General features: G+C 39.3%; 1 protein-coding gene across 5 annotated transcripts; it reads right to left on the bottom strand.

Annotated features, from left to right (window-relative positions):
• Positions 1 to 11: 11 nt before the first annotated feature.
• On the bottom strand, positions 12 to 26,386 carry B4GALT4 (beta-1,4-galactosyltransferase 4). 5 transcript variants are annotated; one of them, XM_067466599.1, is made up of 10 exons: positions 26,211 to 26,386; positions 20,308 to 20,593; positions 18,686 to 18,864; positions 17,198 to 17,311; positions 14,925 to 15,395; positions 13,264 to 13,496; positions 9,099 to 9,286; positions 7,172 to 7,294; positions 2,277 to 2,381; positions 12 to 1,208 (listed from the first exon to the last, which is right to left on the bottom strand). In XM_067466599.1, the coding sequence occupies exons 5-10, from the start codon at positions 15,193 to 15,195 to the stop codon at positions 1,067 to 1,069; spliced, it is 1,062 nt and encodes a 353-aa protein (XP_067322700.1). In that variant the 5' UTR covers positions 15,196 to 15,395; positions 17,198 to 17,311; positions 18,686 to 18,864; positions 20,308 to 20,593; positions 26,211 to 26,386; the 3' UTR covers positions 12 to 1,066. The 5 variants fall into 5 exon arrangements, with proteins under 5 accessions (XP_067322700.1, XP_060626788.2, XP_060626789.2 ...); XM_060770805.2 differs by lacking the exon at positions 17,198 to 17,311; XM_060770806.2 differs by lacking the exon at positions 17,198 to 17,311 and having other exon boundaries at positions 20,308 to 20,360.
• Between the last annotated feature and the right edge of the window lie 568 nt (positions 26,387 to 26,954).

Raw genomic sequence — 26,954 nt, 5'->3', positions numbered from 1 at the left:
TGACCCAAAAATACTTTCTTTAATAATTCCAATTAGTTTTTATTTCTTAAAAAAAGTAGAACTGGTAAACAAAGACAAGTTGATTTTGTTCTAACATGAAGTTCTTGTAGAAGTTGTGATGTTTCACTTCTCCCAATAAAACCGGCTATACTTTTACATACAAAATCCAGGATTAATTAAAGGTCCCTAGAAGTCTTTTTCTGCCCAAGACACTTGCTGTGTTTCTAGGAAATCCTGCATCAGAACAGTGTGTCTACCTTGCAGGGAGTTTCAAATGCCTGCTTGTTATTAATCCTGCATTTATTTGCCATCCTTCTTAAATACAAAAAAACAAAAAAAAAACCCAACGACAAAAACATCTTTGCTACTGCCATTATGACAAACTAGCTGCCGAATAAAACAGGCTTCTGACACATTCCTAAACTGACACACTAATTGGAAAGCTTAACTAAGACAACAGACTCCTCTTTGGTGAGACCTGCTACATTCTAGTGAGTTTTCTGCTTTCTCTCATTCTCAATGTGTCTGTTCTTACAGATATTGCTTATGATGATCACTGGTTTGCGTAAGAACCTGCAATTGTCAACATTGTTAGCCTATTTTGTATAAAATGTAAGAAAATTGAATTCATTATGTTGAATGAAATAGCCCTTGTCTCATCTTTGCACCTTTGAAAAAGTATGGCAGTAGTGTTTGTATAAATCCCTCTTTCCACTTCAAAAAGGTGGAGATTCAACATCAATTATAAAAAGGATAGCTTTCAGATGGAGGGGAGGGATGAATTCTTCTCTGAAAAAAAGAATTGTTTTCATCAAAAGAAAAAAACCTGACAGACAGAAATGTCCTCCCAGCCAAACCCAATCATGAAATGATAAGTGCTGTCTGCAGGGAATATCTATCAAAATTACTAGGGATGAAAAAAAAAAACATTATTATACCTCCCACCCCATGTATTTGCTGCTGGGGAAGAATCCAAAACAAGGATGTCCAGTTGCTCCAGCCCTAACGCTAGAAGATTCCCCTCCCCAATCATTCTGACAAAACCCATTAGGCACAAAAGAGATGGTTATGAAATCTTCATTGGCTTGCCTAAATCCACTGTAATGTTGGTATACAAAGGGTTGTACTCCATAGCAAGCAGGTTATAGGAGCAGGAGTTGAGGCCATCCATTTTCCATACTCGAGAAACCTGACGCAAAAGATTCATCCTGAACAAATAAAAGGAATGATAGATTATAGGATATGAAAGCTCCTGTTTCAGACCAATTCCACTATGGAATTAAATTGCAATTTTGGAGACAAGATGCACCAAAACAGTGAGTTTTGAACTGGCACATCCATGTATCTAAGCAGTCATGCACTGCTTAGACCAGGGGTGTCCAATTCATTTTCACTGAGGGCCACATCAGCCTAATGTTTGTCTTCAAAGAGCCATTTTTAATTGTTAAATATATGAATGTAACTACTACTTAACATATTGTTAAATAACCTGAGACACCATATCACACACCATCCTCACTGCATCCTAGTTGGTGTTTCTCTCTATATTAAGTTCAGGCAGAAATAACATTGTTAAGAGTCAATTTTTAAAAGGGGGTGCACAGCGATGATCTGATTGATTTTAACACTCTCAGCTTCAGTAGAAGCATCACAATTGTTTGTCGAGTTATAAAGGACAAGGTTGACATCTGAAATATGTATTGCGGTCCTCTTCCCTCTCACCCTGTCTCTCTCCCCCCCCCCCCTTCCCCCAAATACACAGAAAGAGAAGAATTAAAGCTGCATACCCAAGGCAAGGAAAAGACAGGAGTGTATGAATGACTTCTTCTTTCTGACTTTCCTTTACAAAACCAGGGAAAAGTTAGAGGAATGGGTTAAGAGCCTTGAATGCACAGAGGCAGAAGTTTTGTAGAGGGTCAGGTTGTTGGGCTGAGGGGGAGATGTTACACACTTTTCCTTAAGAGCAAGTGTCTCTAGAGATCAGGATTTGGTCAGGGAGGGACAGAGTGTCCATCCAGTTGGCTCTTTTCTTTTTATTTGCTTTGGCAACGCTATGACCGAGGAGAATGGGAGGCTCTGACATGGCAGATGGGATTTGACCCATGGGCCTTGTGTTTGACACATGTAGCTTAGGCCAAAGTTGTCTTCAACTCGAGGAATTACATCTCCCACTGTCCCTAGTCAACAGTACACCAAATTTGGGAAAGCTAATTTAGACTGTGTCCATCCTATATTCCATCCATCTGCTTATGCTTCTGAGTAGATTTGTGTCTCACCTCTGTCCATTTGCCTCATTCCCTCGGTCTCTTGTATGAAAGATCATTGTGTACTTGGCTACCCTGGGTGAAGGCCTGATAACCTTCATTTTCTGCATTTCAACCCTGAAAGCAAGAACATAGTTATTAGAGAGCAATGATGTAAAAACCTATGGAGACAGAAAGGAGTGTATACTTCAACAACTAGTCAGGAGGAATACATGCAGCCTTTTAACATTTATCATTGTCAACTAACAACATAAATGGACACATTTCTGAAAACAAAAAAGGGAACTGGTTCTTTTTTAGGTTACCTGTTCATCAGCCTATCTTGAGGAGTAATAACAACAACAACAACACTTTATTTATACCCCACCACCATGTCTCCGAAGGGACTGGGGGCAGCTCACAAAAAGCACACCATAGTGGCGCAACAAATAGAATACATTTACATAAACAACATACTTTGTATAAAAACAACATGCATTTACATAAAACAGAATACTAATATAACCCTACCAATTTAAAAATTCAATAGACACAAGCAAGCTGCAGATAAAAACAAGCTGTGTATCATCTCATTCCATAAAATGCTAACATAAATCAGTCACTAGACTCTAGGGTTTCAAGTAGAATTCTAAGATTTGCCAAAATAAGGAAAATACAAGTCACCGATTACATGGAAATTATGAAAACCAATAATTCCAGTAATGGTAATGGGGTAGTTCCATAAAGTATAGTGAAGTTCTCCTATATGTCATTTCTCTTAAATGTTTAAACTACAATAATTTCAAAATAAAAGCAGGAAGGATACCGTGACTTACTTACTGTTACTAGAAGCTAGAGAAGAATTCCCATGAGCATATAATGCAATGAATCTAGCTTGAAGACAAAATATGTGGAACCACAGAGATACTGGGACGCCAAAAACCCCACAACAACAAATAATTAAACAATGAGGGCTACGGAGCAATATGTTCCTTAAAATTATTTATATTTAGAAGTGCATAACTAATAAGTAATAAAGAAATGAAAAGGTATAAAGCCAGGGTTAAGTCAAACCTACCACCACAACCAGTTTATCACCCAATTGCTGGAGGAGTAATTCTGGAGAGCATGCCATGGTCAGTCCTACTGTTAGATAGAACGGGATGACCACCTCAGGCAATAAATATGGGGTGCCAAAAAAGAGCTGCCATTTTAAAACTAACCAGTCTGTTTAATGCAAAGGGATGAATGTAGTATATTACAAAATTCCTTGCCTCTTGCACCCAGAACTCTGGCTGTCTTTAGAACTCTGAAAAGAGCATGCAAATGCATGTTTTAAAAAATCCCAAATGCCATTGTTTTTCAGAAGAAGAGGAAATACTTTTCTGAAGAAGAGATATGAAGCAGAGAAGGCTGCCCACATATCTCCTGCAACTTCTTTGCCTCCAGGGACATCTCTCTCTGCAGAATTCTAGATGAGTCTTTGCCCCATTAAAATGCAAGCAGAAACGTACAATGGAGAGAAACAAATAGAAAACTGAATTGCCAAGCCATACAGCTGAAACACAACAGACATTTTTTCTAAAAGGTTGCTCATCTGTAAAATATATAAGAACTATAATAACCTGGAAAGAAGAAATGAATCCAGTCATTTATAAAGATTTCTGAATAAGCAAGGAATGTTATGTTTCAGTATAATCCTTGGGGTATCAGGTAACATGCTAATCAATTACAGACACTTGGTGAACTGGACCCAGATACCTACTGCATATACTCATGAATCAGTCCAGAAATTTTAGTCAAAAAATTGACCCCAAAAATTGGGTTGACTTATCCACCACAGATCAATGTAAATCTCTCATGATCCTGGATCCATCACTGAGCCTGGAACTCCAGGTTTTAGCAGTGGCCAGGGGAGCTTTTGCACAATTAAAACTTGTGTGCCAGCTGCACCCATACCTTGGGAAGTCAAACTTGGCCACAGAGGTCCACTCTCTAGTTACATCCCATATAGATTACTGCAACATGCTCTACGTAGAGTTGCCTATGAAGACTGTTCGGAAGCTTCAATTGGCCCAAAGGGCGGCAGCCAGGTTGCTCATCGGAGCAGCATTCTGGGAGCACACAACTCCCTTGTTACACCAGCTCCACTGGCTGCCAATCTGCTACCAAGCACAATTAAAAGTGCTGGCTTTAGCCTATAAAGTCCTAAACAGTTCCTGTCGGAACGTATCTCCCCCTATGAACCATCTCAGAGATTAAGATAATCTGGGGAAGCCCTGCTATCAGTCCCACAGCTGGTGGGGACAGAAACAGGGCCTTCCTAGTGATGGCCCCTTGGTTGTGGAACTCTCTCCCTAGCGGTATTAGATCTGACTCCTCCCTCCTAGCCTTCAGAAAGAGAGTAAAAACCTGGATATGGGAACAAGCTTTTGAAAAATAGTGTGGTGCAATAATTTTAATGTGGAATATGTGCAATGGATTACGGAATGGCCTTCGACTCTGATCCTTGGGTGGTGTGTTTTTACATTGGAATGTATTTTAATTATGTTTAATATGTATTAATTTTAATCCTATTTATTTTTAAGTTAACATTGTATGTTTTAGGCACTGTGTAGGTGCCATATGTAAGCCGCCTTTAGTCCCCCTTGGCATAGAGAAAGGTGGGATATAAATAAGGTAAATAAATAAACACATATTGTACCTTACATTTAATTTAAAAGGATTCATCTTCTTCTCTGAGTGGAAAAAAATGAAAGCTTAGTCCATCAATTGACAACCTATATAAGGCAGTTACACCTCTACTCTCTTTGCCATGACACCGGCCTTTTTGAATGCCTGGGTGGGAAAATGGTGGTGGCAGCCAGGGGTGGCTGGCCCCCAATGCAACACTGCTCCTTTCTCTGTGAAATGGCCCTTATCCATAGGTCAGGTCAAAATCCAGTATTTTGGCCCCAAAACTGGCACTTGGCTTATACATAAATATATTCTGAACTCCAAAGTAGATCTACTGAGTCTCTTGCTGAATGTTAAATCAATACTAATGCAAATTCTATGGCTTCAACAGGCCTACACTATATTGGACTAGTAACTGGATTTAGACCTGGCTACAGAGTATGTAGGAAGTTAGCTTATGCTGAATGAGACCATGGGCCCCTGACCCTGCACTGTCAACAAGGAGTGACATTTCACTCCTTCAGTGGTGTTTTTTTCCCCCCAGCTGTACTTGGCAATGGCAAGGATTGAATCTTGTGCTTTCTGTATGCAACTCATGTGCTCTGCTTCCTAGTTTCTGCTTCTCCCTAAAGTTATCATCAGGTTATCTCTAGAAAAAGATTGCTTCTTGATCCTAGAATGTCCCATTGCTAGTTTCCTGTTAAAAGAATACTTCTATTCTTCATTTTTATTACTTTTTAAAAATAAACAAAAGTTCCATTGGCTTTCAAGGACAAACAGAAAGGACAAGCTCTTCAAGATGGTAACAAACAGATCCTGTAAGCAAAAGCCAATCGAAGCACTCCTGGCCAAAAAGACCAGGAGTAACAGAAAAATAAGCATCAATACAGAAATTTGGTTATGGTGTTCATTTTACAGGAATCCTAATGCTTTTAATTACAGCTCACAATCTAAATTGGGTTTTTTTCATTTAGGATAATCCTATGAAAAATCTCAAATACAAAGCTATACCACCATCATTCCTTCAATTTAGATTTTTTTTTTAAGAGCTGATGGTATGTGGCATAACTCAAACACCACACACATTTTTTTAAGTTCCACGTCTTTATCCTTCATTTACAGTGAGGTAAATGCATGGATACATGCTAGTGTGTGAGAGAGAAATGTAGCATGCTTTACTTTCCGCCTTATTCTTGGTTATTTGCATGATACACCATGTAATGATCTCTAGAAATAGTCGGGAACTACGTGCTCTAATGAGGTCCTCCCTTTCATATTTCAAGGAGGTTGTACAATTTGTTTTTCCATTGATATTATTTTTAATAACATGGAAACACGGGCTTATTAAAATAATACATTTTTTAAAAATAGAATTCTTTTGTAACAATAAATATATGCTACTACTGGTGTGATCTGCTCCCAAGAACTACAAATTACTCCTAAAAATAGAGGCTCTAATCTCCTGACATCTATGTGTTTTATTTTTAATTAATATTCAAATATGTCTTTTATGGTATCCCAAAATTTACTATTTCTTTAACCAATCACACAGGCAAGCTGTTTTGTTGTGCTAAGGAGTAGTTATGTTAGAAACATTTTGTTCCATGCTATTATCACAGGGACTTCTTAGATAGCGATACAGATTTCACCCATCTTCCTGCACCATTCTAAATGCCCTGGTAACTCAAGAGTCCTCTGCTGGTTTGTGTTCACTGACTCCTGCACTCAGAAGCCACACTAGTTAGGGTAAAGTAGCTCTGTCCTCCTGGAAAAGGCATCGGGAAACATTTACAGTATGCAACTCAATGTAATGACAAAAAAATATTGAGGCAACAGTCTCATCTAAGTGTAGCAATTTCAGTATTCTCCAGTTTTATAACGGATAGCTGTCAAAGCTTCATATCCCAATGTAAACTGTATTGTCGAAGGCTTTCATAGCTGGAATCACTCAGTTCTTGTGGGTTTTTTCGGGCTATATGGCCATGTTCTAGAGGCATTTCTCCTGACGTTTCGCCTGCATCTATGCTCGCCATAGACGCAGGCGAAACGTCAGGAGAAATGCCTCTAGAACATGGCCATATAGCCCGAAAAACCCACAAGAACTGACCAATGTAAACTATTTGCAGCCCACAAAAATGGATGACCTACAAAATATCTTCTGTATTCTAAAGTAAGCTATAAATTACCTATACCCAAGAAGTTATCTTCATCCACAACCCAGGCTACCCATTTTGGCTTAGATATGCAATTACCTGATCCGGAGGTCATCGTCCTCTCCTCCCCAGCCCCAGTAGTTGTTAGAAAATCCATTCACCTTTGAGAATTGCTCCCGTGTTAGAGCAGTTACACCCCCAAAGTATCCTTGGTAACGCAACCTAAACATGAAGTAGAAGAAATAAACACTTTTTTTTATTTTACAAAGGCATAAATCTTAACATTCAAGCAATTCCCACCTTTCTAACATAAAGAGAACTATGTAGCTTCTTGCGTCCAGGGGGCTTGCTCTTTTCTTTGCCCGAGAAGAATAGTCACATCAAGTGATTGGAACACCAAAAAAACATTGTCCCAGGAAGCTTTCCCAGGAAGTACCTATCCAATCTAAAAATCCAGGTTCACCCAACAAGGTTTTGTGACCTTCACAATAGTGCTGTGTCACCCCCTTCAGTGACACATTCATGCTTACCACAAACCTTAGGTTTTTTTAATTTATTCATCCATTGATTTTTATTTTTAAGCTGTTTTGCTAACCTTACATTGCATTCAAGAATATATATCCAGTAAGCTTAAAACCATTTTTGAAATGTTTAACTCTCAATCAGAAAGCCTAGTTCCAAATTATTCCTTTTTATTTTCATGGTGAGAAATGCTATTGCACATTAATAGTTCCATCTACCAATATGATCATGAGAAAGCCCTATCTCTCCAAAAGCTACTCAGTAGCAGAAGACACAATTCCAGTTCTACTGGGGGTCACATTCAGCCATGAAACGAGGAGATTTCATGTCCTCCCAATGGTACATATTTTCTGGAGTCTTCCACACCTATCCATTGAAGCACTTTACAAGCATTCAGTTTTACCCAGAAGCAAGTAGCAATAGATGTTGGAAGTGTCACTAAGCTGACACCATCATTATGCATTTGGAAAAAAAATCTGCTGCCTGTTTTGATCCAACACTATACACTTTTTTCTACATAGACAAATTCAATGTGGTGTGCCCAATGCAGGTGCCCATCTTCTTTCTTCCAGACTTCAAGTATGAGTGTCTGCCTGTGCTATACAAGAACTGGGAAGCCCTGGCCCTTGAGTGTTGTAACTGGAAGACACCTGTTATTAATGGTTCTATAGATTTTGAAGAGCCACAAATACAAGGCAAAAGGAAGGAACATGTCAAGAGAAAGACGCATCAAGCAAACCTGTGTTGTGACCACCTTCTATCTGGAAATCTATGTCTTCAATGTCAAAGACAGGACATGAGAGAAGCCTCCCACAGGATGGTAAAACATCCGGGCATCCCCTGGGCAACATCCCTGCAGACAGTCATTTCTCTCACAACAGAAGTGACTTGCAGTTTCTGAAGTAGTTTCTGGCATGATTTAAAAACATGTGAAAGACTATGTAGATGCAGAATAGGTCTTCACTGTAATTTACAGATCCACCGCCAAGAGTCTACCTCTGGAAGACAATCATATTCGGCCACGAGTGATCGCCCATGATCACGACAACCACCCCTACTTGTTTTCTCATTTCTGCCTAATGAAATTTAGATTCAGACTTAGTCATACTTGAGAACTAACTCCCTGAAATCAATGTTAGTCACAACTACCCTAAATGTTATTGATTCCCATGGCTGGGTGCAACTGTATATAATTTTATGTTGTTTTAACTAATTTTTAAATGTTGCCATAAGAAAATTGTGCCCTTAAAGATATAAAATATATTAATTTAATAAATTAAATAAAGCCAGGTGTTTATTCTGGGCCACTGGCTTCTAGACATGTGTTAAGTAACACAACAGCCAGAACACAGACAGAGAGATCTATCACCTTTCCAACTAAAGATTTCCAACTCAAATGACAGGCACACACACAAGAAGCAAAGGATCACTTATTAGTATGCAAATGGAATGCAAATCAGCATTGCTTCGTAACATGTTAAGATTTCTCTACCAACTTTCCTACCTGTAGCCTGTGCTGTTTCTGCCCACTACTAAGTGCTTTGGCTGACTGCCACACATGTATATGTTGAAGTCATTTTCGGGCACCAGGTCAACATCATGGAAGATGAAGCAATCCCAGCTGTCTTCCTTCAGGGCTTCCAGATATCCTACATTCAGCAGTTTTGCCCTGTTGAACTTAGCATTGCCAGCCTGCAGACAAAAAATTCACATCAGACCCATCGAAAGAAGCAAGCTTTCCAGCCTACAGGAACAGTATCAGAAATACAATGAAAAATATGTGGGCTATTACATTTTAAACTGTGGGTCCCAACCTCAATTGGGGTCCCCTAAGGTCAATACTGGGGTTACGGAAAATTTGGCAACAATAAAAGATTTTTGAATAACACTCATTTATACAAATCTGTTAGCAACAAAGTGTAGGGTTTACAGTGGACTCTGCAGAAAATAGTTCAGCTTGATTAGCAAGTCTTGCAAATCCTGGTTTACTGTCAGCAAATGTTGGATTTTTATACCTAGGGGTCATGTAAAAATGCCTTGAGCAAGAAGGGGTTGCAAAACAAAATATCAGATGGAAAAGGGGTTTTGAGTAGAAAAGGTTTAAGAAGTCCCGGGCTAGAGATTCAAAACAGAACATATATGCTAAACATCAGTAGGTTGTCCTCTGTGGTTCTGAGACCAATTTCACCCTTGTTAAAGACAAGGAGAGGAGGAGGAGGAGGAGGAGGAGGAGGAGGAGGACAACAACAACAACAACAACAACTTTATTTTTCTACCCCGCCTCCATCTCCCCGAAGGGACTCGGGGCAGCTTACATGAGGCCAAGCCCAGGCAACATACAATTATGTTGATTATAATAAATAATACACAGCCCTCTTTCCTTCCCAGAAATCTCTCAATCAAATACCTTTTCACTTGGCTGCATCAAAAGAAAACATGCAACTGCACAAGCCATCAACTCAACTAGAACAAACTAACATTTGGTTACTCCTGCCTCTATCAGCAATCTTTCCTTATCTGCACATTATGTTAAAAGTATGAAACTGCAAATGGAGGTCATTCCCCTTTTTCCCCCTCCATTCCCCCCCCCCCTTTGCATAAAGTATCTTAGACTGCAATCAACTAGATTCCTATTCACACACTTATTAGCTTGGGTTCAACATGTGAACAGGGGAGCAACAAGCCCTGACCTCTCCATCATAATTTCTTCATGAGAATATGATACATTTCAAGAGATGAGGTTGGGTTCAAAAGTAAATGCCCATTCCAAAAGTACTAAAGCAAGAAATTGTGGCATTAAAGCAGTGGTGCCGCAATGCGAAGGCATCATGTTCTCTAAAGGAAGACATTTCTGTAGGCAGGCTGGTACACCACTGGATAACCAGATATACCACACGGCACCCAGCTTGGTTCCACTGTGGTGGCAACACTACTTGAGTCTTACTTTTGTAATACAATGAATGAAAAATGCTACCAGGCATTTTTTCCTCAGTTTGGAATTTCCTTCCATACCATCAAACACTTTTGTGGATATAGGAGAATTTTGTCCCCTGAAACTCACTGAAATTCCCATAGTGTCAGAAAATTCCCAAGTACGCTTATCTATCAGAATAACATTTAAATTGTGAAAAACTCAAATGTTCAGAGTAAAAAACTACATCTGTGGTGGGAACATAGATTTCCTGTGGAGACACATATATAAATAATTCAGAACCCTTCTAGAGTAAAAAATAATCAGGAAACAGGAAATGAATAAAAGATTAAACGTCTTTTTAAAAAGCCTTGCATTCTTTATTTTAAATATGAAACTGATTTTGTAAATGAAGGACTGTTGGAAAAATATTGATGTCATACAAGCAATTGCTTTTGTTGTACATTACTTATGCTGTACATTTACTGCAAACTAGAGCAGATGCAAATAACAGCAAGTTGTCACTTTAGAAACAAACTGAGCAAATTTGTAAAACTAAGTGCATGTCACCTGAAGAACCTAAGCTGCCATCTGCACAAACTGGAATAACTCTCGATAGCATTTCAAACTAGGCCTTTTTCTAGTCCCACTTTGGGTTATGACAAATTGAAACTAGAATATGTACTTTGCATGTAAAACAAATATTCTGCCAAGGAGCTACCTACCTTTGCCTATTATTGAAGACACTGATAGAGAAAGTTTCACTTGTTCATTTATACTACATTAGTTATTAATACTTGAGAGCCAGTGTGGTGTAGTGGTTTGAGTGCTGGACTCCAGAGACCAGGATTCAAATCCCTGCTCAGGCAGGGAATCCCACTAGGGGATCTTGGGCTAGTCACACTCTTTTAGGGCCCTTCTACAAATGCTTTAAAATCCAGTAGTAACCAGGTTTAAAGGGGGTGGCTAAACATCATTTAGCCAAGGTGCGGGAGGATAAAAAGAGCTAAAAAACACATTAAATAATCCACTTATAATCCAATTCAGCATGAAAAAAGCACACCTTTGCATGACTATATATCCCTGCAGTCATGCAAAACACTTGCTTTCCTTCCCTCCCCCCTCTGTAGACTGTTCCAGAGAATGTGCACTTTCAAAAAGTCCGAAACAGCTGATCAGCTGATTGGGGTGTAAAATGGACACACAGGTGGTTCAAGGGAAGTACAAGTGGAGAGCCATTAGAAATCTCTGAAACCCATTATTTTACATTTTATAATCTTAAACAGAGGTTGAATTAAGAATTGGGGAGAGAGATCCGACTCAAGTTTTTTTAGCAAAAAATTATTCCATTATGCGCTGGACCTCATAAGCGCACATGCGAATCTACTTGTGTTTATAGTAAGATACAACAGAGACATTTAAAACTTCCGCCAGATGTCCCCCGTCCATCCTCCATCATTATCCGCTACAGAGGAAGGCTGTGAGGATGGCAGGGGACCATATCCTGGAACTTACAGGTCTGAGTGTGGACCTGCTGTCAGGCCTGAGATTTTTTGTCTTAGATTTAAAACACAGATTTTAGAACTGTCTGCCTTAAAATGTAGACCAACTAGCCTTGGTAGATACCAAATACATGCAAAAATGTTGCCTAGTTTCTTCCTCTAATCTCCCTGTTTTACAACAATTTGAACTATTCCAGGAATTTTGGGTGTGGAAAGGAATTAGGGGCTGCCACTAAGCCAAAATGTATTTTATTTTATTTATTTTTATCCTGCTTTTCTCATGATATAAGGATTCAAAATACAGCTGAAACCAATCAAACTTAATACCTTTGTAAATCACTGTTCTTTCAATTTAAAGCTAGAACATGTAGCATTTCACAGAATCAAAAAGTTGGAAGATAATGCAAGGGCCATATAAAGAACTAGGTAAATTCTAATCTCAAATCAGAGCTGATCTAGATCTGCTGATCCAAGCAGCCTTCAGGTCTTCGCAAATCATATCCTGATGCACAGAGCTGTGGCACTGGGCAAGTCATACGAAACAGCAAGAAACAAATTTTTGAAATCTACTTTAGTTTTTTTAAACTATTTACTCTTTAATTGTATATTTTGCACACTTTGCAAATACCATTAAGTTGGGTGCAAGCATTTAGACACAAAATAAATAAACTGGAACCGAAAAAACTAAGCTAATGTCAAAACATTAAAATATTATGATGTTGAGAGTTAATTTTTAAAAAAACCTTAAACAATAAAAGCAACAAGTCAAGGAATACATATAATTTATCCTGATAGAAAATCCACATTAAAGAACTTGACAAAAACCACCACCTCTAGAGAGGAGAATACAAGACGTGAAACTCACCAAGCCTAGCCTTTGAAAGAGAAGTCAGATGCAAAAACGTGAGCTAAGCCCCAGGATGCAAACAGGCAATTATTTGAGCAAGATACATTTTTCAGGCCTGGCAGCTTTGAGAATAACAACGCTCTACCAACAGTGCATAAAGTTAATTTGCCACCCGCTCTGTTTAATTTGTTCGATCCACTGTAAGCTCTTGCAGCAGAAGGCATAAGAAACTCATCAGCCCTAGTACACACAGGAACTCCTAAGAGCTGGTAACACACTGAGATGGATTTGTATTAGAGTTAGGGAAAAGTGATCTGGGACTTGCCTGAGGCAGCATACTGATCACAGATGAACAAAGAGACACAATAAGAAATCACAAGAGAGCTAGTTTTCTTCTATACAGACTCACCTGGTGGATGACATATATGCCATATTCCAGCTGCTGCCGCTGCAAAAAAGGGTGAAGGTGCTCCAGCAGGTACAATAGGTGCTTCTCACGACTGCGATGTGGAATCAATATAGCAACTCGTTGCAGAGCTAAGCAGTCTTTGGGATGAAAGCGTCCCTTTGTGACCTGAGGATTTTCTTTTTGCACCTCTTCTAGGGTGAGAGAATCTTTGAATGCAAGCTTGCTGGGGCCTCCTACGGGAAAAGGCAAGCGTCATCATCATAAACCTAGTTGCTAGAAACATTTTCAGCTGCTTAAATGGTCTGGCACTCAATGAAACCTTTTTAAGGCATGCCTGGGGAAGATGTTTATTTCATGCTTCATTACTTAAACTTAGCACTGTACAGTAACATTCCTACTAAGTAGCTAGGTTTACTGGTAGATAATTTATACAATTGACTGAGGATGGGTTGGAAGACATTTTTTTCCTCACATGGCATCAGCAATTGACATGATTTACCACCTCCACAGTCAGATTTGACTTACAGCAATGGTTCTCAACTGCTGGGTCCCCGCATGTTTTGGCCTTCAGCTCCCACAAACCCTAACAGCTGGAAAACTGGCTGGGATTTCTGGGGGTTCTAGGCCAAAACACCTGGAGACGCACAGGCTGAGAACCAATGGCTTACAGGGTCCTTATGACTTTCAGTTCCCAATCTGTAATACGAATTGTACAGGGCGCATGTGTCATTCCAAAATGGTAACTGCTTACAGCAAGCCCAAAGGGAAACCCTTCATAAGTAACCAAACATGGACCATGTAAAATATATTTGTCAAGGCATATCCAAATATTAGTGGTCAAGTAGAAAAGCTATTTTTCAATAGTTGGACCCCACTGTGGCAATCATGGAGCAATGAATGAGGAAAAATAGTTAGACCATAGGGGAAATATGAAAGTGTCAGTAATTTGGTTAAATTATCTAGCCTGTTCATTTAACACCACAAGATTCAGTCACAGCACTGCCGTAAAAAAAACCAACGGTTTTTAACATAGTCCTAGATCTACATGTTAGAAGAAGAACAAACAAAAAGACTGGCTTTCACAAGACAGATTAAATCTTATTTATATAGAAATGAAAAATTAAACTTAAGGAGTAATGAAAAAATACCTGCTTTATGTTTCTCAACTTGAGCCCAAGAGGCAGGCCCTGTATGAACTTTCAAAACAAACAAGAACTGGCAGAAAGTGCAATTCTGTGGGTTATTAGGACAACTCTGTCCTAATAACCATTAGAATATGGATTTCCACTCCTGGACTCATAGAGTTGGAAGAGACCACAAGGGCAATCCAGTCCAACCCCTGCTATGAAGGAAAAGTACAATCAAAGCACCCCCACAGATGGACATCATTATCCAGCCTGTTTAAAAGCCTCTGAAGAAGCAGCCTCCATCCCATTCCGAGGCACTAAATTCAGCTGTTGAACAGCATTTACGGTCAGAAAGTTCTTCCTAATGTACAGGTGGAATCTTCTTTCCTATAAATTTAACCCATTGCTCCAAGTCTCAGTCTCCAGGGCAGTAGAAAAGCCTGCTCCCTCTTCCTTACGACACCCAGAAAAGGGAATTAACATACATATATACAGTCATACTTTGCTTATCCAACACCTAAAACTACAACTTACGCAGATAGGGAGACTTGGGGGGACAGGGCATCATCGTGATGGGCAGATTCACAGTAGGCATGGAAATCCTGTCTGAGTTTCCATTTTGCTCCTCTGTAGCAGTGGTTGTTTTTCTGTCGTTTCCTAATAAGCTTTGTGTCTTTGGATTTTCATGGATAGCATCCAATAGATAAGTAGAAGTGACCCAACCCACCAGCAAGATACACAAACTAAAGAGAATCAAGAGTTTGAGCTTGTAAGAGCCATGAAGCTTGCCATAGCTCAAGCCCATGGCCCTTCAATGGCTTATGAGTTTCTCCCTTGATACTGCTCTTGACGTATCCTTGTTGTAGCACACTTCAAGGAAAGCAGAAAAGTCAAAATGAAACAAGGAGTTATGTGGTGCTGCATTCTGACAAGTGCCCTTTGGCTTTTGAATGCATGTCTTTCTAGTTCAGCAAGGAGTTGAAGGTGGACATTACTAGATGAGACCTGTTCAGAAAGAAAGAGATAAAAATATTCAGTTTTCCTCAATCACCCACAGAATTCACCAAAAGCAGAATTTGTACAAATATGTTGTTGTATAAACATAAGTTACCAAAGAGCAAGGCTCTCTTCCATATGTTATAATCAAACAAACTCCAAGGCCCTCAGGTTTACAGAGTAAAAAATGCTTCTGAACATTAAGAAAGGATCATAGCTAACTCATAAAGCACCTGCTTGATATACAGAAGGCCTTCAGTTAAATTCCTGGCATGGCCAGATATAACTTAATCAAATGAATATTTTGGGGGGGGGGGGAGTCTCAAAAATATTTCTCAGGCATATTTGGTTCTGAAATACAGTAAGACCCGTATAAAAACCCATATCCATAGTTTCGATAACCATATCCATTTATTTATTATTTATTTCCTGCATTTGTAACCCGCCCTTCTCACCCCCGAGAGGGTACTCAGGGCGGCCTAACAGCAAGCACCATCCAGTGCTGTCATAATTATAAACATTCAACAATACAATTTAAAACATTAAACAATTAATTAAAACAGTTAGTTAAAAACAGTTAATTAAAAACAGTCAACTAAAACAATCTATTAAAACACGCTAATTAAAATCCAAATACAGGTCCAAGTCAATTCATTATTGCGAGTTGCTTAAATTTTCTTCTCACATTGCTGATATTTAATGGTCTAACGCTTGGTCCCATAGCCAAGTCTTGAGTTTCCTTCTAAAAGACAGGAGGTAGGGGGCCAGTCTGATGTCCCTGGGGAAGGAATTCCACAGACAGGGAGCCACTGCTGAGAAGGCCCTGTCCCTCGTCCCCACCAATTGTGTTTGCAATGACGGTGGGATCGAGAGCAGGGCCTCCCCAGATGATCATATGGTTCGTAACAGGAGATATGTTTGGACAGGTAAACTGGGCCAGAACCATTTGGGGCTTTAAAGGTTAAAACCAGCACTTTGAATTGTGCTCAGAAGCAGGCCGGCAGCCAGTGGAGCTGGCGTAACAGAGGGGTTGTGTGCTCCCTGTACACCACTCTGGTGAGCAACTTGGCTGCCAATCGTTGGACTAATTGAAGCTTCCGGGCAGTCTTCAGAGGCAGCCCCAATAAATAAATAAATAAATAAGACCTGTATAAAAACCCATATTCATAGTTTTGATAACCATATCCATGGTTTCATTTATCCTCACCTGGTGAGGGAAAAAATGCTAAGTGATTCTATGGTGTACTTCCCCCAGAAGTTACCATAGAGTTACACAGGGGACAATTCCTGGAAAGGATGCCTCTCTAGGAATTGTCAAGTCCTCTAGCACAACTTTATGTTATGCTAAGACCAGATATGAAATTAATTTAATGGCCTTCTGTTGCATTCTGCAACCAGCTGGGAACAAAAGGATAAGACAGCAAGTTCCAGTTTCACAGCTAGTAATATCTGAGTAAAAGGCTAAAGGAAAACTACATACTCACAATGTACTTTGAATACAAAATTCAAAGACATTGGGTAAGTAAGATACGCAGTTGTTAGGAATGTCATATTGAAACCAATGTGTACCATATAAAATAATCATGTAAAAATGGCTTCTTTAAAAGCTGAATAGAAACAGAAAAGTTCAAAGTTAAAAAATCCCTATTGCATTATCAGTTGTGCAACAGAGTAAAAAAACTCAAGATAAGAACAATTAATTCACTGTCTAAAAATGCTCAGTGTGACAATGTGGATAGTCATATGAAACAAAATGCCTCATCCTTGACCCTTTCTTGCCTCACACCAATTGACTCAATTAGTTATTTTACTTGTATGCAGAAATCCACAACTTGGTATTATGGTCAAATCTTGCTCTTCAACAGGCCTCCAACGTAAGATCGAAAATTATGGTTTGAGATTTGCAAGTGTGGATGGTCTCAAGCCTGTAAGCGAGCAGGATGCCAAGAAGGAAGAATGAAAACAAAATTAATACTAAGCCATAGTTTGGCATTACCATGAGAGCCAACTCAGCATCTGCTGTTTGTTTCTGTACAGTTATCAAAATTTACAAAGAAAGGGCAGGCTATTAAGGTGTGGCTCAACCTCATTGTTGGTGTCATCAGAGAACTGTAAAGCATCCAAGTTCAAGATTAAAGGAGTGTAAATTCAGCATGATCAGGAGAGTGGGTCGCATACAAACACCATCAGCATTCCATCTGTAACTTATGACATCTTTTACAGCTCTTATAACAAAATGACTACCTATCACATAACAACAAGATAAATTATTATGGTAATAAAGCTGTATAGTCTTATCAAATCAGCACTATAATAACAAAACCTGCTACAACACAGCACTGCTACAATTTAAGTAAAGGACATTTGAAGGTGTTTTCCCCCCTGGTTGCCATCTATGTACTACAAATTTGACAGTAGCAGTTACTCATTTAACTCTCAATTATATAGTGTGGTAGTATTTTTATGTACTGAGAATGAGCCATGTGTCTTTACTGGCTTGGCTAGACTATAGGTCATTTATTAGAAATGATCTGTGTTTCACTCTACTGATAGCTAATGGCCCATTTAGAGATGGCATAGTTAAGCATTTAGAAATCAGTAAAAACATCTTACACGACAGAAGTAGGAAAGCCATCGAAACTCACACAACACCTGAAGGGATAGGGAGAATAGGATAAGCAGAAAGAAAGAAAAATGCATCAAGTAGTAGATTCCATAATTAGACATTCCCTGTTTTAGTCCCTTGTAATAATACTTTGTTGGTGAAACTATACATTAATAAACCAGCAATATGAGACTTCTCTGAGAACCAACACCAGGTAGATATAGATAAAGTGTTAGGGTGGATGTCTTGTAAAAAAAAGACAAGTGAGATAAATCGCCACTGACATACTGAAATGCAACTTTAGAAACTCAGAAAAATTAGCAACAAATATAGCACCTTTAGCATTTTCCATCCATAAGTGGGAACATAAAAGGGATACCTACAAGCAGTATGATCCTAAAGAAGAAAGACTCCAAATAGGGCAAGTCAACTGAAATGTGACTACTGAACCTAAAACAGTTTAACACCACAGTTCTCTTTTAAAATCAACTCCTTTCCTGATTTGTCAGGAACACATAGCACAGCTTCAGCTGTCATTCTTATGCCCAATGCTAAAAATCGTGTTGCTCTGGGGTGGAAATTCAGCCAAGCATCCATTCCGCCTGCACCAAAGGAGCACAACAGTCAAGAGCGCAACTTGCTGCTGTTTTTCTTAACTCTTTAAACCATGAGAAAGTGAGATCATTAGACTTACTTAATCCTGCCTCTGCTTTCCTTCTTGTGGTGAAGCTGTTTTGTTCTTCCCGCAGCAAAGACAGCTCCTGTGCCAAGTAGCAGGGGCACTTTTCAGTAGTGAAATCCCACACCATAAAGAGCTCTCTGTTGCCTCTCACAGATCCAGAAGGAGGAGTCGTCTCAAAACTGCATGAACCACTAAAAGAAAAGTCAACAGTTTCAGCTTTTTCCTATTAGATGCCACTCCTTCTCTGTTCTCTATGCATGCAGTTCCCTCCACCCCTTTCCTTTCTTTCTATTCAGAGAAGTCACTTCTTAAGATTTTCTATACTGCTCAAAGCTGGAGGATTCTGGAAATCCTAGTCCCAAAAGTTACTCTCCCATGTTCTGACAAATAGCTCAAGCGTATTTCTGCTCTCCTGGACTTTATTTGTGTGAGGATTATTCTAAAGGTATTTCACCTGCCTTCCTGCTATTTTGCTTCCTGTGGCATGAAAATTACTCTCAAACAGAAAGGATGTTCAAATAACCAAGGTGATCTCAGATAACCAAGGTGATCTCAGATGTAACATTCTTATAAACTGAAAGCTGGCTAGAGTTACTCCAACTCTCTCAAAATGAACTTCAGATGGAACTCTTCAGAATTGAAGGTTACTTTGAAGAAGCTGAACGTCAGAATTTGAAGGCTTTGTCCCACCCTGGTCATTTCACAGATATATAAACCCAAATTTCCTAGTTCCAACAGACCTCAAACCTCTGAGGATGCTTGCAATAGATGCAGGTGAAACATCAGGAGAGAATGCCTCTAGAACATGGCCATATAGCCCAAAAAACCCTACAACAACCCATTCAAACATTTTCTTTTTAATAAAGTTATTTAAAAACAAGGGAAACCCAGTTATAATGTAAATGACAAATCAGTAAAGTGCAAACAAACCAACAGGACACCAGAGCAGTAAATTAGAAGTGTCACTGATGCTCTTACAAGAGGTAAGAAGACTGTCATTTAAAGCAAATGAGACAAAGAGACAGAGCTCTGGCCAACAAATACAGGTGTCAACAATAAGAAAAAGGAAGGATAATCGGAGGAATAAACTGCTACAAAGAGATGCTAACCATCGCTTTAATGAAGGCAGCTGAACTTTTACATCACCAAGGAGGATATATTTAAACAGCCTTATTTCCACTTTAGTTTCCTTTTTCTATACAAATGTTTTTTACTGTATTGTGCTTGTAACTCAACTAACTATATAAGAAAATACAATGTAATATGTAAAAAATGAGTGGGGGTCAGATCTTCTGCTCATGGAATGGTTTCCAACCAATGTAAGCATTTGCTGGGAGAGAGAGGGATCTTTGCTAATATCCCCTTTCCAGTGCAATTTCCTGCATCACTCCCACAAAAACTTTTGAGGAAAATGGGAGAGAAAATATCAACAAATTCACTTCTGTCCTCAGAAGTGCTCCATGAACTCATAAAACTCCAAGGAGACTTCAGATAATTCATTTCCAACCTTTTCATTACAGAAAAACTAAATATCCACAGTTGATTAATTTTCCCACAAAAGAATTGAATTACATAGAAGAAATAGATGGATTTTAGAGTTCACTGATAAAGAACACCAGAAGAAGGAAGCTTACCTTCAGCAGTTGTTCAATAACTTGAATATGACATTTCTGATTATCCCTTTGTCCTGACAGTAAGAAAGCAGACAGTATATGTATTCGTTTTTTGATGCAAGAGTCGTGAAATCAGGATATATCTGTTCCCACTTCTGTCTAGTACCAGGTCAGATCATATGACTGAAATGGACTTAGTCACTCTGACAACCTACTCCAGATGAAAGATGAGGGAGTCCACACACTTGGTGATAGTGCTTGAGATAAGTGGAAGCCACTACAGTAGTCCAGCATGGTATCAAAAACACTGGAAGACAAAGATCAACAATGAGAAGAGTCAAGGATGCTTCCACAAATATTCCCACCACAACCAGTGGTTCCTGAGTTTTACTTTATTCATTTTATCGCCATAATCCTTGATTAACTGCTGCCCTCAAGGCATTGTATCTGAACTCAAGCTTTCCAATATTCCTTATGTAATCTCAAAAGTATAATTATTAAAATTTTAAAAAATGGACATCTCTATCCTGACTGCTACTACTGTAGTTCAAATATCTCTCTCACTGATATCCTAATTCTGATCCTGACTAACGAATCTTTCTGACTCTCCTAACCACTCTAGCTCCTATCCAAAGTCTGTCATACTCTTAATCCTAACCTTGACAGACTTAACATACACCGGCTAACATTCAGTCAATCACCAGTTATTTCCAATATCCCATACTCTCATCCCCACATGTCCTAATCTTATTATATCTATTATGTCTTATCAGATTTTACTATAATTTAGCTAATAAATGCTACAACATATCATCTCAAAAGTCCATAACATGACAGCCAGCTCCATCAGAAGGGACTAGAGGGCACTGTCTTACAGTGGTTCTGCTATTTATGGGGCTGGTTCCAGAGAAGCATTGGGAAATTTCTGCTGTATAATGCTATAGGATTCCATCCTATATCTCTTCAATATCTATATGAAGCAACTGGGATAGCTCATAAGGTGGTAGGGCAGTGATTCTCAACCTGTGGGTCCCCAGGTGATTTGGCCTACAACTTCCAGAAATCCCAGCCAGTTTATCAGCAGAATTCAACTGAGAGAATACGCTGGCAATGCTGCCCTAGCAAAGGAAAAACCACACTGGCACGGAGAAAGAGGCGGAGAAAGGGGCGGAGAGAGAGGCGCAGTCTCATGACGTCAAGGACGTGCTCGCACAGTTTGCTCCCGCAGGAGGCTAGTTTGCGACGGCTCTTATAATTGTTACAGAATTGAAAGTTAATCAACTTGATTTGCACAACGGGAAACATTTCATTAATATTCTAAGAACCTTTGTGAGTGTCAACAAGCATATTGTGTTGTAGTACAGCGTGATAGTGACGTTACTACTACTGGTAGAAGGGAGAAGAGGGCTGCGCAGGTGTTGGAGTTTGTGCTAGAGGAACTGAGTTAAGTGTCTCTAAGCCGTTTCTGTGTTTAATAAACCTTTGTTTGGACCTTTTATACTGTGTTTGGCATTCTTGAGGCTTCTGGGTCTTGACATATTGATTGACAATACATGCATTTATTGCAAGAAGACATCAAAACAAAATGTAGTAATAATATCACATCTGTATTATGTCTTCCTTTCCAAACTCCACCATAAGTTTCCATGTGTATGGAAGAAACACATGGAATTCCCTTCCACCAATGGTGCAACTGGCCCCCTTTCCACTCTCTTGCAGGCAAAGATATTTAACTTAGGTAGAACTTTGGTTCTTAAATGGTGCGACAGAAACGTTTTTTTCAATGCAGTGTTGTGTTCTGGGTTTCTGTTCTTTTAATTTTGTTTTAAACCGTTTTAGCTATGTGCTTATTTAACAGATTTTTATTTATGCAATGCCTTTGACATGAAACAAATAAAAACAGAGTTGCAAGTTTAGCTATTTTTAATGTTTGGAAATAGGATTTTGGCTGAACTTTGTTTAAAATGGTTGTAAGCTGCTTTAGATCCCACACATGGGGAAATGAGGGATTTAAACAAAATAAATAGTTGCTTCACTTTAGTTTTATGTGGCACCAATTACGTCAGTCACACTTGACTTATTATGCTGCCATTCTTTCTGCAAGGTGTTGGCACGGACAGGCAACAGATGCGTACTGAAATGGAACTGTGACTTCAACAATGCAACAACGGGCAATAGATCAGTAAGCAACAGCTCATTAACATCAGAGGAAGTAAGTAGACTGCTGCCCACAGTTTTTCAGTTTAATATTAAACTACTGTGGCTTAACCAGTACCACACATAATTACATGCTACTGTCTGAAAGGTACAGTTATCTAGATCAAAGTATCTGGCGTATCATGCATATTTAATACGGCTAGGAATGGAATGTTCAACAAGTATATAATGTAGTTTACAAAAACTGTCTTTCAATGTCATACTTGGGTTATATGTGGTCTTCTTCCTACAGCGCAACCAGATTATAAACATCCATCCTCTTTCTTTCAATGCTTTATTCCTTTTTTAAAGAAGAATGTCACTCACAACACCACAACTTCATAAACCTGCTCTTTTTAAATGTACACACCATTATTTGCCAGTAATGCGCTATTCCATTCTGCACAGGGCAAACTGATAAGACATCAATCATGCAATAGTATAAATGGAAGCAGGTCTGACAACAGAAAACACAATATCCAAAACATGGTGGCAAATGATTTAGGTTCCCATTATACTATATCTCTGACCTCAAATTCTAGGGGAAAAAAGAATTTCAATGAGAGATTTAAGCTGAAATAGCTGAAGATTTCATCACCAGATAAAGTTATATAGCCTGTGGCTTAAAATTGTTTAAAAATCACATTACAACTAATTAATGCAAAGATAATGTTCTCAGAGTATTAATGAACAATGTTTGTAATTTTTGCATTTCATTTCGATCTGACCCCACTGATTACATACATACATACAAACTGTCAGGTGGGTATATAATAATCTGCCAACTGAGGCATAATGTCATGTATATGATGATGTATACTACAGTACTACAAGGCTCTTCAAAAACAATGCATGGGGGCCAATATGAAAAATCCCTGGGAGTTAAAGGCCCCTCTACACTGCCACATAAAATCCAGAATATGTGCTTTGAAATGATATGACAGTGTAGACTCATAGAATCCAGTTCAAAACAGGGAGTGTAGATTATCTGATTTGATAAACTGGATTATATGGCAATGTAGAAGGGGTCAAACTGGACAAAAAAAGAGAAAAGTGAGTGTGTGTGTGTGAGAGAGAGAGAGAGAGAGAATGTGAAACAATTCAGTGTAAACGTGGAAACTTTTTTTTAAGTATCCTGCAGGTTAGGGATTAACGATGTTGTATGTTTGATAAGAGATATCTTTTAACAATGCAGCCTATTTAATGTTGAAATATTTATTTTTGTTCCATATACACTAAGCTATCAATAATTGAAATGAATGTTTTGCCAAACTGCTTGTCCTTTTAAAATCTAGTCATGAATCAGGGTCCATTCTTGACTTAGAAAGCTGGTTTGTTTGTTTTCAGTAAGCCAAGATCCCACATTTGGATGGCAAACAAAATAAACCAATTCTGGTTCCTTTAACCTGTGGTAGGCATTGCATGGTCTGAAGACAGTGTGCATCCCAGAGTCTCTGGTAGTGCTTAAATTCTTGGAAACATGGCAAGACATAATAATCCCACAAACGAACATTACATTTTTATTTATATAGACTACCCGTTCCCTGCCATGTGTATGTGCTTTGTGTGTGTATATGTATACATATGTGTGTTTTGTGCATGTGTTGTAATGTATTTTAATATTTTGTTTGGCTTTTTAAAATCTCATCTGCTGCGTTTTTCAGTGTTTTTATGAGTGATGGTCACTTGTTAGCCTGATACGTGTATTGTGTCCAAATTTGGTGTCAATTTGTGCAGTGATTTTTTAGTTATGTTAATCCCACAAACAAACATTACATTTTTATTTATATAGACTAGCCACTCCCTGCCATGCGTTGCTGTGGCCCAGTCTGTGTATATGTGCTTTGTGTGTGTATATATGTGTGTGTATATGTGTACATATGTGTGTTTTGTGCATGCGTTGCAATGTATTTTATTTTATTATTTTTTTGCTTTTAAGTCTCTTCTGTTGTGTTTTTCAGCGTTTTTATGAGTGATGGTCACTCGTTGGCCTGATAGGTGTATTGTGTCCAAATTTGGTGTCAATTTGTGCAGTGATTTTTGAGTTATGTTAATCCCACAAAGAAACATTACATTTTTATTTATATAGACTAGCCACCCCCTGCCACGCATTGCTGTGGCCCAGTCTGTGTATGTGTGTTTTTTTGTGTGTGTATATGTGTATATATGTGGTTTTGCGCATGCGTTGTAATGTATTTTTAATTTTTGGCTTTTTAAGTCTTTTCCACAGGCCCCTACCTTGGCAGTCTTTAGGAAGAACTTGAAGACCTGGCTGTTCCGATGTGCCTTTCCAGAATAGGAAAACTCCAGTAACACGTCCCAGAAGCACTTTATTAGAGTTTAAGATTGCCCGCACACTGCACTTACCCTAAAATCCGATATACCACCTGTCACATCAGCACTTTTAACCTGTACCCATTACATTGGCCTGGCCCTGTTTTTCGTGTTTTTGGTGTATTGTTTTATTGTTTTGTTGTTTGATATTGCTTTAATTGCTTTGATTTGCTTTAAGTTGTGTATTTTGTTATGCTATGTTTTTATTGAGGCCTTATTTATTTATTTATTTACTTTGCTTGTATACCGCAGTTTCTCAGCCCGTAGGCAACTCAACGCAGTTCACAACAAGAGCAAAAAACATCCAACAACATACAATATTAAAACCATTAACAGTATAAAATACAAACTAATGACATCTCAATAACAACACATTAACGTCTCGTAACTAAAATCGTAATCCAATTCGTCATCCATAATTCCGTTTCCTATATTCATCGTGTTCATTGCACTATTTATCTGAACGCCTGTTCAAACAGCCAGGTTTTTAGTTTTCTTCGAAACACCATTAGCAAAGGGGCTGATCTAATGTCCATGGGAAGGGCGTTCCACAGCCGAGGGGCCACCACAGAGAAGGTGTTTTTTATAATGCCTTGGCCTGTGTAAGCCGCATCGAGTCCTTCGGGAGATGCTAGCGGGGTACAAATAAAGTTAATAATAATAATAATAATAATTTTTCATTGTTTTTATGAGTTGGCCTGATAGGTGTATTGTGCCCAAATTTTGTGTCCATTCGTCCAGTGGTTTTTGAGTTACGTTAATCCCACAGATGAACATTACATTTTTATTTATATAGATTAAGACTCAGGAGAATAAGATCACTAGAGATGCACCTAAACCAGGCATGGGCAAACTTTGGCCTTCCAGATGTTTTGGACTTCAACTCTCACAATTCCTAACAGCAGGCTGTTAAGAATTGTGGGAGTTGAAATCCAAAACTTCTGGAGGGCCTATGTTTGCCCATGCCTGGTCTACACACCAGCATTACTGCAATTTGGCACCACTTTAATGCTATGGGATCCTGGGGGGTTGTCGTTTTGTGAGGCATCACCACTCTTTGGCAGAGAAGGTCTTGTAAAACCACAACTTCCAAGATGCCATCGCTCTGAGCCAGAGCAGTTAAAAGTGGGGTGTCAAACTGGAGTAATTCTAAGTGTAGATGCACCCTGAGTTCAACAGGACCAACACCTATGGGGTTGCCCCCTTCCCCTCTTGAGTAGAGCTAGTAGAAATGTGCGCTTCAGTGGGGCTCCCTCTGGAGCCCTGCGTGCCCTCACTTCCTCATGAAGTCCATCGAAAACAAGGCGCCCTCCTGAGTCGAGTATCCCTTTGCGACGCCAGGGAAGCGGGGTACGGTCGCCCTGGGCAACAGCTGCCCCAGTCCCGCCACTTACCTGCCTTGACGCCTCAGCCGACGAAGCCCAGCTCCCTGTTACTACTCCTGAGAGGAGGACGGAACGCCAGCCGCTCTGCGCCATAGAGAGTCCTCCCGCCGGATAGAGCGTCGCCGAGCTTCCCCGCTCCGCCGTTGCCTTAGCAACGGACAGCCTTTCAAGGCCTGCTGCGACTTCTTAGGCCTTATCATCCCCATGTGTTGCTCAATACCAGGCCTGGGCAAACTTTGGCCCTCCAGGCGTTTTGGACTCCAACTCCCACAATTCCTAACAGCCTGTGGCTGTTAGGAATTGTGGGAGTTGGAGTCCAAAACGCCTGGAGGGCCAAAGTTTGCCCAGGCCTACCTCCTGTATATCCAATAAATAAATATAATGCCTTCATTTCCTGAAGCTGTGCAAGGTCATTTGACAATTCACTAAAGACAGAGGCCCAGCCTCTTCACTGGAAATAACTCATTTAGGGCAGTATCCATTAAGAAGCATGCAACAGTTGCAAAACATTTCAGCCAGAAGAAGTGGGGGGTTGGTGCATATGCTTTTTCTCCCATTAGAGGCAGTCCCCAAGTTACAAATATCTCCCAAACAGCTCATAGTTAAGAACAGGAGTGAGACAACAGGAAGTGCTGAATAAAATCCCACATTATCTGCTTTGAACTAAGGCTAAAACCCAGTGTTTTTAGCCTTAGTATTATATCTATATCAATGCTCTGTGCATAATGAGTACCTTAAAAACAAAAGAAACAA

This window comes from Anolis sagrei, chromosome 3 (genome assembly GCF_037176765.1).
Source record: "Anolis sagrei isolate rAnoSag1 chromosome 3, rAnoSag1.mat, whole genome shotgun sequence".
Taxonomy (NCBI): Eukaryota; Metazoa; Chordata; class Lepidosauria; order Squamata; family Dactyloidae; genus Anolis; species Anolis sagrei.
This window is presented reverse-complemented; position numbering and strand designations above follow the sequence as displayed.

Coding starts and splice junctions, on each gene's coding strand:
- B4GALT4 (XM_067466599.1), bottom strand. CDS start 15,195: ATGGGCTTGAGCTATGGCAAGCTTCATGGCTCTTACAAGCTCAAACTC. Junction 9,287..13,263: donor GCATATATGTCATCCACCAG/GTGAGTCTGTAT, acceptor TTTTGTCTGCAG/GCTGGCAATGCTAAGTTCAA. Junction 7,295..9,098: donor AGAAACAGCACAGGCTACAG/GTAGGAAAGTTG, acceptor CTTCATGTTTAG/GTTGCGTTACCAAGGATACT.